At 39.0% G+C, this 21188-nt stretch overlaps 1 protein-coding gene across 7 annotated transcripts in view; it reads left to right on the plus strand.

Moving 5' to 3' along the window:
- Positions 1-21188, plus strand: part of HIPK3 (homeodomain interacting protein kinase 3) — a 65602-nt gene that overhangs the window by 24400 nt on the left and 20014 nt on the right. For all 7 annotated transcript variants that reach the window (XM_027459469.3, XM_072039220.1, XM_038179746.2 and 4 more), the window contains one exon: positions 19587-19710. In XM_027459469.3, coding sequence (XP_027315270.2) covers positions 19587-19710 — 124 coding nt within the window. The remainder of the gene's footprint in view (positions 1-19586; positions 19711-21188) is intronic.

Raw genomic sequence — 21188 nt, forward strand, 5'->3', positions numbered from 1 at the left:
TCAAGATGCAACTTGTATGCCTTAACATAAGGTATGCTGTTTGGCTGTGCTTGTGTTGTTAGAAGTGTTACAACACCTTGAAACTTCCTGCAGCATTTCCAGATGCCCATTCCCCGCTCACCATAAGGATGTTTTCTCAGATGCTCTGAAAATGTCTTCTGCATCTTCTACTTGGCCTAGTTTCCGAGTTGAGTTCACTGGCTGTGGTTTGTGGGGGTTGGGCTGGTCTAGAGGGAAATACAGAGGATGTAGCATAGCTCTTTGACTTCTGTAGAGGGTTATGTGAAGAACAGATTTGGTATTGGCTGCTATGAGCAAGGGACAGCAGGACTGGAGAGTTCTGCAGCTGCTCCTCTGCTTCTGCAGTTAGTAGGGGGACTGGGGACTGCAGGGCAGAGTCTGTGTGCTGACGTGCTTGGATATTCCCCTCGTGAGACCAGGCATGGTGTTGGCTGGAGATGCAGCCGGTTTGGGGCTTGTGACCTCTCTGCAGCAGTAGCTAAAAGTGGAGTCAAGGATCTTGGCATTTTGGGTAGTAAGAGTCCTGGAAATGAAAGCGGCAGGAAAGAATTTGTAGATTATGCAGTATAACATTTTACTGGGCTTCAGTTTTCATCTCGTCTTGAATTATTTCAACAACTGCCCCTGAGAAAGTGTTCTTGAATCAGCTTTCCTGTACGTGAAAAGTTGCTAGGAAAGCCCTGCAGCTGAAGTTTGTCGGGATGATGATTAATTTCTCTAAGAGAGAGGCACTAACAGAAGTCAAGTGTTTAGCGAATAATGAAGTTTATTTCTTGCTGTTTCTGTAGTGGTCTGTCTGCCTTCCTAGTAGCTGAACGGTTTGAGTTCTGTTTTGTTTCGTTGACATACAGTCCTATGTTTTCATTGCCAATGCCACTTGTGTCCCTTGTGTTGTCTTGTTCTGTGTAATTTTCCTGTTTAACTTAGTGTTTAACGTAGGGACGGGTTGGTTTTAATTTACAGGGGTTTAAAACACACCCCCCAAAAAGTTAGGAAAGCGTCAGATATTTAACTGGGGGCAGGGGAGCGGGGGTACTGTAACGCTGTAGTGTGTTAAATGAAGGGATAAGCAGGAATTAGTGTGTCATTAGTGCCTGGAGCACTCCATCGCGCTCTCTTAATCCCTCTTCTGCAGGGTGGTGGGAACGTAGCGGGGCCTCGTGCTGCTGAAGGAGGTGGGTCTGGAGCCACGCAGTTGTGTTCCTGACATAATGACTTCAGCATCGCCTAAACCTAATTAGCACTTCATTTCTGGCTGTTCTCGGGTTGCATTGGATGTGATTAAGCATTTACAAGTGAGGAACGCTTTTTTTTCCTTTGCATTTTATCTGCAGAACCCTTCTCAGTCTGTGTGCAGACGCTATCAAGTGACTCTTCCTCCGTTTCCAGCCTAGAGGTGTCTAGCGTAAAACTGAATGAGAAGCTTGAGAACGTGGTCTGATATTTAATGCTGATGTGCTCTGTGTCTTTACTTCGTGTTGTGGGCTGATGTACACCTTCTGGGAAACCAGGGACTACATAAGGAGAGCACCGTTTCGTAAAGCTAGCGTGTTAGGTTCTGGTTGCTTGAATAACGTGAAATGCTGCTGTTTATGGTGGTGCGTTTATGTTTTCTTTATACACGCCCCCCCATGAGTTACACATGCGTGACCTGAGTCTTTGTTTGTGAATTGCACCACTTGCATCTGGAGCATGTATAAAATCAGATGCAACAACTCATTTCCTCTGGCTTCCGTGCTTTTGCGTTAGCTTTGCTTCAGCAGTTTATAAACATATTTTTAAACATTTTTACGGTGACTTAAGAATGAGGTCTCTTTTTTCCGTGTGACAAACCTGAGTGTTGTCAAGCACCTGACATGGGGTTTGAAGTGAAAATGAATGAAAGGAAGTATCCAGGGTAACGTGTATCTGGTGTATTTTGGAGAACTTTGGAGTATTTTTTTTTTCCCCACAAACTTCTTAATGTGTGCATTTGTCCCAAGACAACCCAAACCTTCCAAGTGTTTTCATCTTCAGTCAGAGTCCTGAAGGTACCGCTGCAGGTGGCATGAACAGCAGCTGCAGAGGGAAGATGTAAATCAGTGCTTCCTGTAAGGCAAAAAGGAAGAAGCTGGTGGTTATCTTTGCTTTTCCACAGCAGCCACCTGGCTGGTCAGCATGTGCACAGCTCTGGACTAACTAAATCAGCGGTGTGTTGCCTTTTGAATGTGCTGCAGGATACAAGATGAGATGCACGCCCTGATAGCCCAGGGAAGGCACAGTGTGCACTCCAGGGGAAGAATTGCCTGTTCCCAAAAGGCAGGCAGTGTGGTTTAAGGCTGTCAGGGTTACTTCTGAATCATGGAGTTGTTCAGTTCTACTAATTTCCTCGGCGCTGTTGCCCCAAAGGTCTTCTCAGAGCAGTGGATTGCTGTGTTCGGTTTGTGCACCAAACTTCTGTGGGCTTGAGCCTAACAGAAAGTATCTGCAAAATGAGAAATGGCTCAGATTTGTTCTAAAATATACTCCCTGCTTGACATGCCTGTTAGATGGCATTCTTCCCATATTTCTGCACTGTCCTTTAACTGAAGCACCTGGAGCAGATGCCTCTTCTGGGATATCAGTATCACTGGCTATTCCTAGGAGTTCAAGTTCCTCCTGTGCCTCTCTGAAGGAAGAATACTTTGTGCCTGTAAAACAAGTTTTTTTTTTCCTTGCCATACTGGCCTATTGATATAAACCATAATTAGCTCTGTGGCTGGGGAATCCTTCCAGAACTTGGATCTGTGTGGGTGTACAGAGAATAGCGGTAAATCCGATTCTGCCTGCTGGCCCCTAGCGAGCACGCTACAGACAACATCTGCCACTTGAAGCCCTTAAGGCACGTATACCTCTAAGAGAATACACGTGGGGAGAGAGTTTGAGGAACTCTGACTACGTTACAGGTAGGTAATGCTTTTCTCTGACAGTTGCTCACTAATCTGTGCGATTATTTTGAGTATTTAAGTATCTGCAGGTAAGCAGCCAGCTTTGCTGCCTTAATAACACCTTACGTAAGATCAGGTCCTTCCCACGCTGCCTGCAGGCTTGGGGCTCAGTGGCACAGTACTTTCTAGAGTAGTCTTTCTTCTTTTTCTTTTTTAATTCTGATTTACTTCATTTATTTTACTTAAAATGTTCTATTTCCCTTGCATGGAGTAGGCTATCTGTTACTAAAAGCTGGTAGCTGAAAGGGATTTGTACCATTCTGCTGGATGTTCATCTGTTATGTGGTTCAACGTGGTCTCTCTTCTTTGTGAATGGAAGCTTTTAACTTAAGCTGGATTTTAAGGGAAGATTTTTTAAATTTTTGTACCTTTTTGTTTGTATTCGAACTGAATTTCCAGTGGTTTCTTTCCCTTAGCTGTAGTCTTCTGGAACTTCTTTGAGCTCACTTGTGGTGGGCCTAAGAAAAATGTGGAAATTTTGTAGTGCTTTGTGAAATTTTGCACAACTGATAAATATGTGTTAAGGGCTAATGCTTTCAATATATTTTACAAAAATAAAAGTATTAGACGTGTGTTTCTGTAAGACAGCATTCTCTTTCAGATGACAGTAGGGAATCCTTCCCTTTGTAGAAGGGCAGGGGGGATTCTGCCTTGGCGTAATCTCATTATTTCTCCTGTTTCAAGTATAGTCTTTTCAATGAAAGGTGGGAAGAGGCAAAGGAATGCGTGCATGAGCCTCCAGTAATCAACGGAGAATATACAACCAGCTCAGAACAGCCAAAGATGGATTCAGTGTTCAGTTTTTAGTGGCTGATAGTGAAAACCTAAGTGGAGATGAAGCAGCAAAAACTAGGAAGGTGCATTTGTGTTGCCAGCTGCTGGTATGTTCTCCCAGCTGCATTCAATCTGGAGCTCATGAGCTTCCTTAGGTTGTTTCTTTTGTGTCTAGTTGCACTTTAGAGACTTTTTGGAAAGACATTCCTAGCATGACCAAACCCAGCAGCAGAGTCCCACAGCCTGGTTGCGCTTGATGATGAAATAGATTTTATACTTTGTCCCGATGGGGAGCTGGAGAGGTCCTAATCTGTGTCACAACAGAGGATGTTATCGCGTGAATGACCGATGTTTTTGCAGTGGAGTCACTAGCTGCTGATTAACTGGGGTAAGTCGTGTTGGCCGGGTGACTTCGTAGTGCCATCCAGCCAGCCGTGCCCGTGCAGGAGCCTGGAGGCTGCCGCTTCTTGTTTCCCAGTCCTTTGGCTGCAGCTGGCATGTCGGCCTGTCCTGTCCCTAACATAACAAAAATGTTTTCTTTGGATTGTGTGTTGTCTATGCTGTAACCTTTATGGTTGCTTGTTCTCCTCTGGCCCTTTAAAATGACATTTCGGGCTCCTTCATTAGGAATGCTTGTGCTCCGTCACCCGCTCAGCTTTATGAGTCTCAGGAAACAAACAGTATTGCTGGCAGAGGGGGAAGGAAGTAGACTTGAAAATTCCTCCGTTTAGAACAAGTCTTTTATTTGTTCCTCTTACTAAATGTAACTTTAAAACCAATTCTTTTTTTTGTGTGTGGAGAATAGGAGGAACTAACTAATTCTTCTCTAAGTTTGCTTCTTTCTCGTTTTAGCCAGATGCTGTAAACAGGAATGGGTTAACAAAAAAGCAGGGCTGTGGTTGTATTGAAATTGCTCTTAGGCCCTGCATGAAAACAAGGATCAGAAGCTCTCCTGCTCCCCATTACCATCCTGCAAAACTGGGAGGGCTGTGCAGAGGTGGGTGGCGCAGTGCAGGGCACGTTGCCCAGTAGCGTAACCCCGAGTGCATGGTGGTGCACAAGTGGTACCTTGACGTAGGTTACTTCACTTCTCTCCTAGCTCACTTATCCAGCTATTAATAAATCTCCCAGTTGTCACGTGTGCTTTAAGAAGTGGGTGGGGAAAGTAGTCATAATATCTGAGAGTGCTGCTTTAGATAGGAAAAACATCAATGTTTTCATGAAAACTCAGAGCTGTTTTTTTTTTTTTTTTTCCCTCCCTAGAACAGGATGTCTGGGATTTGACTTCTGTGTGACAGTCAACTTTCACAGCATTCAACTTGAATTGTCTTTAAGTAAAAAAAAAAAAAAAAAAAAAAAAACAGTGTTGAAAAAATTGGATGTTAATTTCTTGGTTAGCTGCTGAAGGTATTTAGCCTTCTAACCTGTGACTGCTGCATGTTCTAATTCCGGCAGAACAGGTAATCCCGTGTCATGCAGCTCTTGAATGTTCTTCACAGCATTTTTTAGAGCATTTGGGGAGCAAATTCATGATGAGCTTATTGTAATAGCCGGACACAGGATAAAGAAACTAGCTTATAGGTTTGTTCTGGAAATGATGACTTGACAGTAGCCCCTGGCAGCGGAATTTAGCTATCAATAGTGTGTTAATCCAGTTAAGTTGAGAGCCTTTCATAGGGAAATACAAGTCATGTGTTCTAGCTAAATGATTACATTTAAAGTAATTGTTGAGCTTGTAAACATTGCCTCTATATTTTTGTGATTTGACGTGGTTATGACATGGCAGTGACTCATTATTGAAGTGTTAGCGTGCTTGCTGGATTTCAGTGGTATTTATTTCAGAATGTTCTTAACTAAAGCTGTGTTGACTTGTGAGAATTAATGCAGTCAGCTAGTTTTTGTCTATTCCTTTTACGATTTAGAAAATACCAAACAATATGACAATTGTAATTGCACTTGTGTTTATACATTTTTTTAAATCGTAGAAAGCTTACAGCAAGAGACACTGCTTTGAATTTTATAACACCAGCACTCTGTACTTTACCCCCCTATTTAGGGGATATCTCCAGAGATGATTTTTCACCATAAAATTCTCCAAGATACAGTTCAGTTTATTCTCTTCCCCTTCCGAAGATAAACATAGACATTTCACAGTCAAGCAACACCTGACTTAAATCGTCTAGAATGCAGATGATGCTGGGTTAAATGCATGATCACTGAATTCATTTAACAGCTATTCTAACTTCAACCTCTGAATTGGTAGCTTTTTCTTTTAATGCTTTCTTTCCACGCTGAACAGTGAAACAAAGAAACTCTGATTTCACTTGTCTCTCATTTCAGTGGGTATACTGGCACCAGTGAGGGATAAGAAATACACAACACGGTGAGGTATGTGCTTATTCTGTAGAACGAAGCCTATTTGTGGTAGCTCTTTTTGACTCGGTAAAGCTGGTAACATGATGCATTGTTAAGATTGCCATGCTGTTCTTAATTAAAAGACATTGCTTATAGATTGCTTAAACCTTCCAGTTGTAAAACATTTGTGCACAACATGTTCATTACAGATGTTGGTCTAAGGTTGACTCTGGGGTTTTGTGTTTTCAGTTCCTCCCTTTCCTCCCCCTCCCCTAATAAAACTAAGCAAAGTTGAACACTTCATCCTGTTGACCTTGTTCAATAAAAAGCCAGTCATACTTTTTAGGACAGTTCATATGAACTTAAACTGAAATCTGTGATATTGAATTGAAAGCGAATCAATTGCTTGTGTGTGTTTAAAATAATGAACAAGATTTAGAAACAGATTTGGCATCAAGAAATCTTTGCACCTGTAGTTTTATAAATCATGCAAACCTGTTTACATCAGGTTTAAATAAAGCAGGTACATAAATATACTCTGTTATGGTTGTAACGTGCAAAAATACGTGATCACTTCTCATTCTATGGAACTGAGAACTTTGTAGTCATAGTGTATTTTATTGGATTGTCTTGCCTTTTATTTAAAAAAAACAACAAGCAAACAAAAACAATTGCTTGAGGTCTCTAAATAGGTAAAGATCTCTTTGCTTTCTACTTGACCAAGGCAGCTTTTTGTCTTTAAGTACTCCCCATACCATGTCATGACTTGGGAAATCATTGACTTACTTTCTGTAGACTATAATAATTTTTCTCTTCAGATTACCATTTCTCTCCAAAAATGTGGCTTTTCTTGGATATCTGCTGGATTTTATGTCTTTCCCAGTCAGTTATTTTTAGTTATTTCTGTTTTTTAAAAAAACTGTAATTTTAGATCATAGAGCAAGGCTCATTTGTTTAAGGGTACTTGCAATTTCAGAGACATAAAATAATGATTTAAAAAAAAATGTCTCTGTCATCTAGTCTCGTTCCCAAATAAGTAACGAAAATACTCATATTTATCATTGTTTTAATGGACTCTTTTCCTCATAAGGTTATTAGTCTCTAGGTCTCTTCTATTTTGATTTTGATGTAGTCCTGATACAGTTCTTGTTTATAACCGTTCTCAAGAGGTTATTTCTCTACAAGGCTTCAAGTATTGCAGTTTCAACAATTGTATCTAATGGATAATTTTGCTCACTCATGTCCTGGCGACATCATTGACATATTTGTTGTTTATAGGGCCTCTTCAAAACTGGTTGACAAACGCTCTTCCTGGGTAGGTGTAAGCAAATGTGTGGGTCTGGCTCGGCATCGGAATTACTCACAGGGATTTCCTTGAGTATTGCTCCTCTGCTTGTGATAGTTTATGCTACCCTATCTATGGATAACATAATTATTTATATCTAGTCAACAAAAATTTCTCTATGCTGCTGTCAATCTGAAAATCAAGATTTCAGTAGGAAAGCATTCAAACTGACTGTGGAGAAATATCATGCTATGCAAGAATCCCATTGAGATGATAACAATGCTCCTCGCTGATTTCTCTTATAATATTGGGCCAATGTCAGTGACCAAAAAGACTTACTGGACGATCATGAGCATAGAAGAAAAGCATTCAAATTGCCCCCTGCTATAGAAATGTGCATGTGGAGGGACTGTCCAGGTTGTGGGCAGCACGCATGTAGAACATGGCTGAAACGGAGGAGTGGGGGCTGCTTCTGGGAGACATTTTTCTTTCAAGAAGAGATCTTTTCCCCACGATTTTAACGTATTCAGGCTGCACCTGTATTTTAGATGGACTTCATTAAGGTGAAAAATGCAAAAATCCCAGAGGATGTAAGGAACTTGACTCGAAAGGCAGCGCTAACGCTGCTCCTGAGAGTGCAGTGAGGCCTGTGGCGCCGGGAGCCTTGCTAAAAAGCAAGGACTCAAAATAGCAGCAGTGCCCACGCCTACGTAAGGAAAGAGTTTGGTGTCTGGCTACTACTGAAGATGGTGATGGTGCAGGTGAAGGAAAATGCCCTTGGTACATCGGGCTGGAGCTGAAAGGCAGCACGCCACCAGGACCCGGCTTTCCTAGGAGCTCTGCAGGGCAGAAAGGCCTCCTCCTGCTTTACCTGAGGTGCAGGGCCTTTACTTTTGCAGTGTGAATTTGTTGTTTAACAGCATAATCCGAAAACAGTTCCTGGGACTAAAAAAAGGAAATGCTCTAATCTAAGAATGTTTTCCCTTGTGAAATTCCTATATGCTACAAACAAAACAGGTGTTAATTCCCCACGCCTCCAGGGAAATCTCAAATACCTTTTCAGAAGAGAAGGCCAGCTAACTTTAGCTTTCATATTTCCAGTGGAAAAAGTGTTTCTACTGTGTAAATTCCCATAATACGTTAGCCTTTAGGGCAGTGGTCAGGGTTTAGTGAGTTTATATTACATTTAAAATAGGGACAATTCCCAATGGCTTTACTTTTGCAGTTTTTGTTAGTAGTTGGTATTTCTAATGAATTTTAGTTGGCATGTTTTGGTTTTGTCTTTTGCTGCAGACCATTTGAAAGTTGAAACTAATGTGTGGTCTTGAAATAGTATGGTATTTACGTGGACTATGGCTATTATATGGTGTGTGTGTCATTTATTGGGTTAGTACAGATTTGGGAGTGCTTCATAATTCCTATTTGTATTATATTAATACACTTTTGAATAGTTCCATGAAAGGACACTTGTGTTCTTGAAATAACTACAGCTCTCCCCCCCCATCCCAGTTGAGGAAATGTTTATTGCTTTTAAAACTTGGCCAGCAGAATTAGTGCAGAGCCTTGTGAAATTCTGTGTCAACTTTCTCTGTTCATGGAGGGGAATGGGCAGGGCAGGTGGGGTGCTTTCCCTTTTTCTTGGGGAGACAAATTATTATACAACGACAGCTCGAGCCAGCGAGCAGGCAGCGTGCTGCAGCCCTATTTTTGCCGTAGTATTTCGGGGGGTGAGGGGAAAGTTCCCTGACTATTTGATCCTTACGGCTTCTGTTAATATTGTCAACAAGTGTGCCTTTTCGTTACGTGAATGGCTATCTATATTAGGAACAGAATGAAGTATTCGGCCATAAATTACGAGCTACTCTCAATTATTAGTGTACTGGACTGGACTCAAAGGGCTTACTTGGATGAAAGGCTCCCATTATTATCCAATTATTATCTAGATCCCATTATTATCTCTTTTCCCCTTTAAAACGTTCTGTTTTTAACTTCTGTTTGCCATGACAGCAAAATTATAACTTTCTGCTTGATAAAAAGACTTCTGGTGGATTCCACTTTACCCTGAGCTCCTCTTCAGCGTAGCTGTGGAGAGATGGACTTTCAGTGCTCAATGTCAGGCCAGAACTGCTTTAAAAGGGAAACCAAAGTTAAAAGCTAAGAAACTTGAATGCTCGTGTAGTGAGAAGAAGAAATAACCAAGCAGACTTCTACGTCTTAGTGTTTGGGTAAGGTTTTTGTACATAATATTACTTTAAAAATATGTGCACTCTGGAGCTTGCAGGAACGCCGGGGTTCTCTGCTGCGCTCGCATTCCTGTTGCAGTGTGCTGTCAGACTCTGACATGGCATCAATCTGGATGTAATAGATACATAGTTAAGCAGTTTATTTTAGGATCTCAAACTCTTCTAAGAATAGAGTGGCTCTCCTTTCAACAGGAAAGGACAAATAAATTAAAATGTGGTACCAGGGAAGGAAAATAGGGGAAAGAAGCAGAGAAGACAAAATATCGAAGGAGAACAAAAAGGGGAAAAACAGCAAACTGGTTTTGGTGGGGTTCAAAGCTGGAGTGAAGTACACAGAGGGCTGTTGCATACGGATTCTTTAAGCAGACTGTCGTGCAGTGGCGAGCAGGTGATGTGACATACTGGAGGGCTGAAGTCTTACAGTCTAGCCTACCAAAATAGACTTGTGTATTTTTCCGTGCGAGCAGTCCATAGGTTTAGTTGTGCGGGGAGGAAGACTAACATTTCAGATCTTCTAATGTCATTTCAGAGGTCTGTCAGAATGCTGTCAGTTACCTGCCCTAGTGCCCACAAGCTTAGGCTCTGGCATTTCTGTGTGATTATGTTCGTGGAACCACTAAAACACCAGTGAGAATGTGACTCCTGCTGGAGGTGTCATATTTTACACCAGAGATCTAATCATGGAAACTAGAAGGGGGAAAAACTGACCAGGTCATCCAATCTGTTCACTTACCAGAACATCGTAAATTAGTACAGCAGTGTACAAATTAAAGTTAAGGTTGGTGAATGTCACCAGGTACTGGATGTTGGGAGGACTTTTGTGCCTTGCTTTATGGAAGCAACAGAGCTGAATAAAATGTGCCAGATATACATGTATTTGCTAGCGGTAGATTTAAAAGCTAGAAGTGTTTAAGAATATTGCTGTTCACCAAAAGTCTCTGTTGGGATAACCTTGAGAAAACAGATTGATTTCATGTGTGTTAACCCACCTGCCCCAGTTGCTGCTCTGTTTTTTTTTTCCCACAATTGCAAAAATGGTGCTTCTGTTCTTTTTCCCCCCTCCCACTTCTCAGCTGACATAACTATTAAGTGACTGGATAATACTTTATATAGGGGAATATCCAGAGTGAAATGGATTTTGGTGTTCCATTTAAGTAACTTCTTCAGCGATCAAACATTGCTGTTCATTTGATATAATTACTTTTAAATGTTAATTTATTCTACAACCCTTACTTGCTTGTCTTTTTAAACAGAATGACTTCAGCAACTCTGTTTCCTGGGGTCACGTTGTCAGTGTTTGATGCTTGATTTGACAATTTCTTTAATCCAGTATCACTACATAAAATTTCCGTTATAAAAATATTAACTTTTTTTTCTAAAATTACAAATTTTTTCTTTTCTGATATTTTTTTTTTCTTTAGAGGGCAGGATTGTGTCATGGACAACAACCTTCAGTTTGCAAGGCAGAATAATAGATGGGGAAATTCTTATTCCAATAAGGTGGAAAACATTATTAGGAAGGTAAATAAGATAAGCGTACTAGTTTATATGAATACAGAATGATCTGAATGTCTGAGATAAATGACATGAAATCACTTCGCCTGTTCAGGAACATTTGTGTTGATTTTTTTTGGTGAGCTTTCTGTAATGCAAACAATATAATTCAATACAAACTTTATCAGTCTGAGTTGCAAAATTCCATCCAATTATCACCAGCTGTCATCCAGGCAAGTGCACATCAAACTTCTCAGGACAGGTAGAGATGCTTAGAAGACTTTTGTATCTTCTGAGATATCTCAAGCATATTTGTTCCCAGTGCAATATACCTACGCAGAGAACTGTTGTGCAACAGGTGAGTGCTAGAAAATGACTTCAGAGAGACTGACTTGCAGCTGAGCTTTTGACCCTGATGTACACAGGTATGTGTGTCCTATGCTGAAGGGACAAAAGCAAGTGTTCTAGTAAGAGGTGTGCAAAACGAGTTTAGACACCAGCGTAGGCCTGTCACCACCTACACTCCACTGTCATCAGGGGCACCATCTGGGGGCCTGTGTGTGCTACTGGGTAGGAAGGCAGGAGATAAAGGAACTCATCTGCTGGTAAATGAGGGTGTTACTTGTCTGTTTCTCTTGCTCTTCGAGAGTGACTTCAGTGTATCATGCTAACTGCATGAAATCACAATGCTACATTCACTATCCGAGTGTAGCTGTCTGAAAGGCAGAGGCCATGTCTGGGTGACACCATCCGTCCATCCTTTGCCAACCTCCACTCTTTTAGTAAAGCCCTGCAGTGTGGCTTCACTGTTAGCAATAAAGCATGCCGGTGCAAGTTCATGAAGGATGTTGTCAAAATGTGGTCATCAATAAGTAACCTCATTTGATGGTCTGCATATTAACACTGTGCTATCCAAAACATAGATAACATTTATTAAATTGCAGACTTTATTTACCACTAAAAAAATTCTGAAGAGTTTCTCCTTATGTGTGATTTTCTTCATTAAATTGCTACATCAGTACCCACTTTGCTTAATTTTCATGTAATTAAAAAGCTGTTCAGCATATCAAGTACATAAATAAGTCACTTATTAAGATGCAGTCTTTCTGAGAGAAGTAAAATTATGAAAAAGGCAGGCACAAACATCTTCTGGTTTTAATAAAGCTTCTTTCAACTAGAGATAGTGAATAAGTGGGAAAGAATCTGTTGAAATTTGCTTTTCTTTTTATTACTTTCAGCTGAAAATTTCAAAAAAGTAACTAAACTTTTACTATCTCTTGTAAGTGGTTAGAGAAGGTATATTAATTGAGTTGAAATTGGTGATGAGACTTTAGAAACAAAGTTCTTCAGTACGAGAAAGGAGTGCTGGGATAGCTTTTTTCTCATTTTGTTTTACTTGACAAAATGATCTAGGATTTATTTATTTGTCTGCTTTGATTTCCTGTTGTCTCTTGTTCTCCACCCTTGGTTTTGAGCCCTGTTTTAAGTTCCCTTTTTTGCTATGATTGCTTCTTTTTTGCGAGTAGTTCTGTAGTTTGGGTTACTCTATACATAAGATTTTAAAATCCTTTCTCTTTTTCAGGGTCAGGGTTCAAAGTCAAAGTGGCAGCTGCATGTCAGTCTTCCATGTTTATATATAACATATATAATGGTGGAATTGCAATGTTAGTAGGTCTCTCTATCCATTGGACGTTACATAGCTTTATGGAAAAGTTTTATGATGCTAAAATGAAGTCTCTTCTGTCAGGAAATGAGAATTCCTTTTGTGCAGGCCTGTGGACAACACCATAGCAATAACGCATCCTTAGAAGTTTACGCGAGATACGGTGACTCATTTCCTCCTGTCTTCACTATCGCTTGCCACGTGAGAGCCTGCTATTCCATAGCACTCCTTCAAAGGAGGAATGAAATCGTGAATGGGAGAGATAACGTCTCATATCTTTTTCAACATATTTGTTCTCCTTGTCTCTGGTGAGATACGGTGGCATAGGCCAGAGTGGTGAAGTGATATCTTTAATTCTTTCCTGCCACCTCAAAGACAGAGATGCCCCTATCCAGCTAAATTGTCCAGAGTCTGTTTCTGAGCATCTGTGTCTTTGCTCTGTTTAAATCCTTTAACCATCTTAGAGTTGAAAGTAAATGAATGAATAAATAATCAGAATTCACTAGTTGTGTGCTGCCTAATGTCTAATCGTACCATGTTTGAAAGAAGACTAGAAAACTGCGAAAAGCCAGATTGTGAATGTTTAGGTGCAGTTTTGCTTTAAAAATTGACAGCAACAGTCCTTTGAAAGGACTGCGAGGAAAATGAGTAGTTTGGCATTGTATCCATCTGGCATTGCGTACTGTGCTTGTATTTCAAAGAGAACAAGTACATTAACATGACACTACCAATTTGTGTTTTAATATCCAAAAGTATCTCACTTTTAAGCCCAACATACTATGGAAAAAAACAAACAAACAAAAATGATTTCAGTGAATATTGTATTTGTAATATGTTTTACTTGTGTAGAGTCCTGAAGAAGATGGCAAAGCCTGCTTAGTTTAGATCAAGGGTGTTGCTTGAGTAACTCTTATTTTTGTGAATCAATAGTGATTTTAATATGTAGGAAATTAGAAACATGTACGTGTCAGATCTATGGATTTACATATCTGGGTGTTTTGTTCAAGAAAATTTACCTTAACGGGAAGTTTCATTTCAGTACCTTATGTTTTTTGTCCAACTCTACCCAGTTAGTGGCTGGTTTTATTGTACATTAATATGAACCTTATTATTTAATCTAGAGTGGTTGTGGCTATTTTTTCTGTCAATCCATTCCTTAATATTGTTAACATATTCTACCTCGATCGTTGCCCATGATTCAAAGACTAATTTAATTGTGGCTTAAAAAAAAGAAAAACAAAAACACACCAACACACACACACACACACACACACACACACACACACACACACTGTTTTGTATTTGCATCAGTCCTTAATCTCGAAGGGTCTGGGGGGTTCCTTGGTCATTTAGAGTGAGGCAGGGCATTAGAAAGACCTGACCATTTCTTTCCTGTTATTTTATGTAACTTGAGTAATGTTACTGCTCATTCATTCTTTCCTGAAGCTATCTAGTCCTAATCAGGATTTCTTCTTGTGCCTGAGTTTCTTCAGTTCTTTAATTTATATTGTCCTTCTCTGCGTCTTTTCTATTTGATGTATCCTTTTTCAGATGGGGGTGACCAAAACTGAACACAGAATTCAAAAGTGAACACACATTAATCAAGGTGAGGGAATATCACTAGTTTTATATAAGACATAATAATTTTGGATATGTCTTTATCATTTAAAAACATACATGTATATTGATATCCTGATTACTTTTGGTCCCAATTTAATATATTGTTGTGAGTAATCTGTAAAGTTGTCTACATTTTTTGCAGCTGAAATCTAGTTAATATGTAAGATAGCGATTCTTATGGGAAACTAATCAATGAATGAATACTTTACATTACTTTTCCATGTTTTACTGTTTGCTATGTATGCTTTAATGCCTGTCCTGGTGTTGATCTAATTGTGTATTTGAAATTCTTTCTGAAGTCCATCGCAAGCAATAGAGAAGCAGCTGTTCTTTAAATCCTTTGTCATCCACAAATTTTGTCACTACACGGTTCAGTCCCATTGCATCCATAACATCATTGAATTGTACTTGTGTGCATATTGAAAAAAAAAAAAAGAATATTGACACTTGAATTTGGATCCCTCTAGCCTAGAATCTTTGCTACATTCTTGCAGCTCACTTGGAAAGGTTTGCACTCCTCTGTGCACTCCTCTGCATTTGTGATAGACTAGTAGTTGAAGAATATGAATTGGATGTGAGAGCATTTGTTAGATTGTCTACTGCCATCTCGAATTACTCTTTGCTGCATCTGATCATTCTCTTAGACCTCCTTTCTTTAGAAGAAGAATGACACATCTTGCAACCAATATCTGGTTATTGCTTTCATGAAGTATATGCTTGTATTATGCTAGTAGTTGTAGTGGAAAAAGCGCTGTTCGGTTTTGTAATTTATTTTGACTTCAGTTGCTGTTGAAAACTGATTCATTTATGTGAGTTCTCTTGATCAATAGGATGGCTTTCAACCACTCTTCAAGAAAAAAAGATAAATCTCCTGCCCTTTTTATGACTTCTTTGCATTAGTATTCATTATAACGATGAGTGTGTTGTATCCAGAGCAGATGAATTATTAGGCATTGTCACATGAAGCAGGGGTAGTAATGTTAGGCTTATACAAGGAGAGCATAAATTTTGTCTTACGTGCTTATATTACAAATGTTGTCTGCATTTACCTTCAACTATACAAATATCTGGAAGCCAAAATTTATGGAGAAAATGCTTATTCGGTGTACTTCAGATTGCAAACTTAATGACATATTTCAAAGGAATTTTATTGCAAAACTGGTAATGAAGTAACCTGGTAATTGGTAACACTGCCAGAGCTCCCAGTGTTCTGCATCTCTGGAATATCTAAAGGGCACCTGGGGAGAGCAAGTAGCTCTCTTTGCCTCATAAGGCACTGGGATCTTCACCTTCTAGTGTGGAAGTTAGTATAGGGGGTATTTAAAGGTTTTGGTCCAGGAAAGAAATAAGACATGTTGAAAGGAGTGGGAGCCATGAGGGGAGGAAGGCTGTTTGTGTACTCCTCACCTGTCTGAGGAGTGGCAACCCTGGTGGGCAGTATCTGAAGTAATAGCATGTGGTAGACAGTAGATACAAAGACCCTTACCTACTGCTTTAGTCTGATTTCTTTGAAATATGAGGGGGTGTGTTTGTTATGAGACCTTCAGTGGCAACAAATTTTAGAGATTATTCTTGCATTCAACTAGTTTTTCAGCAAACTAGCAGTGCTAGGAAGCTGCTGATTTATTGTAATTTATGCTGTTCTTCAATTCAAATGTACCTTAACTGTTGGTTTTTAGCTTTTTCATCTACTTGTTGCTCTAAATTAGATTTTTGACTAGTTTTATAGGTTACGATCATTTGAAACAGCTCGACTTCCTATGCTTTGTCATTTTTTTTTAATATGACTGCTTCTTTTTTTTTTTCTTCGTTACTCCATTGTAAAAGCTGGAGGGATTTTTCTATTGCTATGCTAAGGTTTTGATTTATTTTATAATTTTTAAATCCTCCCTTGAGGAATTATTTCACTTTTCTTCAAATTTGTTTATTTTGTTGCTTTATTCTAAGGTGGCTAACTTGCCTAACGACCAGACCATCTGAAAAAGTTAAGAGAACACATTGCGTGGCTTCTTTCCTCATAAAACTTGCAAGAAATAGGTAGGATAGCATCTGTGTTCATGGTCTGCAATGTAACAAATAGAGATACTAGTATCCAAATGAGGCTAAAGCAGATCCTCACTTGCATGTTTCATCTTAAATAGCTCTGGTTGTTGGAAAAGGCTGCTTCAGGAGAGACAAACTGAGCTGTGCTGTGTCAAGGGAAAATGAAATGCTCTGGGTATGTTCATCTAAGAATTAGTGCTTAATAAAGTGAAGCTTTTCAGCATAGTTATGTCGCATTATAAATTTGAAATGAAATGTTGTGTTGCATTAATATTTTTAGTTAATGTTTAAATAACATTGATAAGAAGAAAACATGCTAGCTTGCTGTAAAATCTTGCTTGTAATTTCATTCAAGTACTCGATAAGAATTCTCTAAATTCTTGTTGATACCTTGGTATGGTAAAGCAGATGTTACTGCTTAAGCTGGGCAGTGTGGTAGCTTCTGGCGTACTGGACATCTTGGCACCCCTAGTAGATCCCAAGCAGCAGTGTGCACGCTGCAGCTGTTTTATTTTGAGAGAAGTTCTGGTATCTTACAGCCGTTTTTGAGTAATCTGAGGTTAAAGTGACTGTGTTGGGACATCTGGAGTTCTGACTGTCCAGTTTAATGTCTGCGGTGGTTAAGAATGGTAATATTTTCCTTTTAAACTGTGTATGAAAATCTTTTTTCTTGTATAAAAAAGAAGTGTGGATCACCTTAAAAAAGAAAATGGCGGAATGATACCGCTTCTCGAACAGTTGTTCAAATAGTGCATAACTGGAAAAAAAAATCCAAAAAAAAAGGCATTCAAGAAAGACTAACAAACTTTTTTTAAAGTAGTTGAGCTGGTTAAAACCAATCTAAACATAATCAAAACCAGTAGAAGCCCTCTCACAACTCCATCACGTGTGGGACAGTTGCACCACGTAAGGGCCTACACTAGGCCGTGACAGGAGCTGAACCTGAGAAACAGCCAAGTCTCAGTGTCTGTGGCATAACAGCTCTTCGTGATCTTCACCTGAAGCTCCTGTGAGGATTATTTTTGCTCACTGAGCTGCTCAGCAGCCCTGCCTGGGAGCACGTTGGTCTCAAAGCAGAGAAGGCCCCGGCCCTCTCCTCCCCGCTCCTCAGAGGTGTTTGCGCTTCCCTTGGTATCGCAGAACTACTGGGTACCCATGAAAAACTTTCAGATGGTTACATGTTGAAATACAGTAAAAGCTTTATGGTTTTTGTCATTGTATCTACCCTTAGCCTTCTTTTATTTGCAATCCTATCCCTCAAAAGAGACCAGAGACAGACTGACTGACGGTGGCTATTTTTATACAGTGCACATATTAACTGTTGAGTAAATATAAGAGGTTTCTAAAGAGCTTATTTTAGCACAATCATTTGTTAGAGCTGCTGTATCCATAGGCTCTGTGTATATTCATTAACTATTTAGAGCTGTAACATAATACAACAAAAGGAAGCATATTTCACAGAGATCTATAACAACAGTGCACAGGGAGGCATCGATCCCACTGGTGAAAGCAGACATTTCTTACTGCTATTTCCAGTCTTGTGGCATGTAGATATATTACATTTATTTCTCAGATAACAAAACTAGCTAGTACTTACTGCAGTGTCATGATCCCGCATTGCAAAACCGCATATGTGTGATCTCTAGAAGTTTAATGTAATCAAATCTCTGAGCACAGTAGAAAACTGAGCCTCTCTAGTTTCCCTGCTAGTGACAAGATTTATCCTTCGGATGATTGCATCCAAACCAGGTTGTGACTACAGTGAGCAGTGAAGCACTGGTATGAGTCTTTCCCATGGTGGTGAATATCTTCCCTTGGAGCCAAGTTTGGCAGATTTAAGCTGTAGCACATGTGGGTCTGGAGTCAGAGCTTATAGGTACATAGAAGTACTCCTAGCACCAACCATCACCTCTTTTAGGTAATAGGCATGTCAAAAGTGAAGAAACTACTTTAGCTCTTGGGTTACTATCCAAAATAGTTTTGTCTCAGTGTAGTATGAAATAGGAATTTGTTCCAATATGGCATGAAAATAGAAATCTCTTCCCTGTACAGTCAATTTCCGTGAATTAAAGAATATTTCATTAAAGGTAAATGTCAAAGAAGATAAATGAGATATATGGGAATTTAGTCTGTTCAGAGGTTCATTTTGGTTTTGGAATGTTAAAATGATACAGCAATGTGCTGAAATACAATTTTGTAAGCTTTTACACAGGTGAGCAATTATGATTTTTCTCAGCAACAATTGATGTGGTCAGTTGAATGCTACTGTTCTGCCTGGCTGTGACATAAATTACCGTATTGGTTTAATCACCTTCATACTGTTCTATCGCATGCTAAGCTAACAATAGATTCTGTATTTTAAAACTAAATCACATTGTAGTTTGAAGGAACTGGGGAGAAGGCTTAAAAAGAGCAAATGTAATTACAGCTGATTTCTGTGGAATACTTTAGTTTTGCTCAGTGTGAACAGAAATGTTAAAAAAAAAAAAAAAACAAAAATACAACACCTTAACAGCTGTGTCAATACCAGTTTTTCAAGTTGTTGAGTACAGAAATAAATTCAAATGGTGTTGTGTAAATAATTCGAATTTGTTTTAAGTGGGAAAAATAAAACCTGTGCAAGTGCTTTAGCTTCATTTAAGTGATTTAAAAATTGATCAATTTGTATAAATCTGAGTGCATAAAGGATTTGCGGTTATGTAATTGGTATTTTAAATAGCTTTCAGCATACTGTCCAGTTTGAAAGTGTGCAAGTGTATTTTCAGATTAATTTTTTTTTTGAGATAAATCATTATATTTTGTTTAGATTATAATTACAGGCATACAGCACTGATCAGATGGGACATGCTGGAGAAAAGGCAAAAATGTTGAATCAGTTGCATTCTGTTTTTCAGACAGAGTGGTTATTTTAATGTATATAGAAAACTGATATTGGTAGGAAAAAAAACACCTTGAAGCTATAAAAATCTTACTACAGATTACCTAGATAAAGAAAAATGCATTCTTTGATGCTATGGTTTTAATGAAGTGATTTTCAAATAATAGATGTTTTTGTCATGTTGGATTATTGAATTACTATTTTTCCCAAAGGAAAACATTCAGTAACCATGTTTGATTTGCAGAGCACCAGAGATCATACTGGGATTGCCGTTTTATGAAGCCATAGACATGTGGTCGTTAGGGTGTGTGATTGCAGAGCTGTTTCTTGGATGGCCACTGTACCCAGGAGCACTGGAGTATGACCAGGTAGTAGAAACACTTTCACAAGCATATGCATATTTTATGCAACTTAAGAATTTCAGGTCCTTAGACCAAGAATTTCAAATGTTCATAACATCTCCTATTAAGTAGTATTTCTTCAAGTCTGTTCAATGCTTTTAATCTAGTCCTAATGACTGTCCTAGAAATACAATTCCTGTTTCTAGACTGAACTGTATATTATGCTGCTTTTCTGATTTGATTTTCATTTTTTCCCCTGTATCTTGCAAAATACATGTTGGCATTGAAGCTGCTTTTTCTGATGGAAACTGAAGTTTGTGGCCACTGTAATTGCATTATAATCTTTCTTTCAATTGCTATAAATGGGCTTGATTCTGGAATACCTGTTCAGATGTCAGAACTAGTTGTCTTCTGAACTGTTTGTGATGCTTTCTGGAAATCCATCTAACATAGCTTAAAGATTTAAGAGACTATACTTCATGAGGAACTAGAAGCAACTTTTATAAGAATGCTGTATATATGCACCTTGAAGATGTTGAAGCTGTGCCTTTACAATGTTGGTGTTTTCAGCTACTGACACCTTTGGCATTAGTGAACTGACTTCAAAAAAAAAAAAGTTTTTAATGAAAGCTGTAGAACAATTACCATTTAAAATATTTAGAGAGGTCTTATTTTCTAGCACAATGTGGAAATTTGGAAAGAGCATAACCAGAACTCTGATTTTGCAAACAATTTTTGGACTTTGAAAGTGAAGAAGTCTACTGAAAATCCAAATTGTAACGGCACTGGCTTATTATTTATTAACTTCTACATGTTTGATTCACCATGCAGTTTAGTTGCGGTTCCTCCAAAATGTTAAGTTTTTCTGATCCTGGTCTTCATATTGGGAGCTTTTGGCTCCCTGTGCTTACAAACCAGACTTACTTTTCCAAAAATACTTCTGTTAAAATAACTGTAAGGGAATATATTGATTTTGTGTTGATTTTGGTAACATTTCATTTTTCTGTTTCCCTCATTTACACAAAGTTCAGTGTTTCCTGGTTAGGAAGTGAGCTATGAGTGGAACATGGGTTGACTTTGACCAGTATTTAGAAGACATTTGTGCAGTGTATTGCTGTTAAAATAGAGAAAGAAAGAGGAAACAACTATCAGCAGTATGAGTTACTGTTTTCTTTAAGGAATAAGTGAAGACACTTGTTTCGGAAATCATTTGAAGTAATATCTTTAAAATTTCTAAGAGCTTGTGTCGTGGTTTAACCCGGCCGGCAGCTAAACACCACGCAGCCGTTCACTCACCCTCCCCCTCCCTCTCTGGGACGGGGGAGAGAAATGGAAAGTGAAGCCCGTGAGTTGAGATAAAGACAGTTTAATAAGACAGGAAAATAATAATAATAACAATAATAATACAGTGGTGATAATAGTACTAATAGTAATAATGTGTACAAACAAGTGATGCACAATGCAATTGCTCACCACCCGCTGACCAATGCCCAGCCTAACCCCGA

The sequence above is a fragment of the Anas platyrhynchos genome, chromosome 5 (genome assembly GCF_047663525.1).
Source record: "Anas platyrhynchos isolate ZD024472 breed Pekin duck chromosome 5, IASCAAS_PekinDuck_T2T, whole genome shotgun sequence".
NCBI classification, from domain to species: Eukaryota; Metazoa; Chordata; class Aves; order Anseriformes; family Anatidae; genus Anas; species Anas platyrhynchos.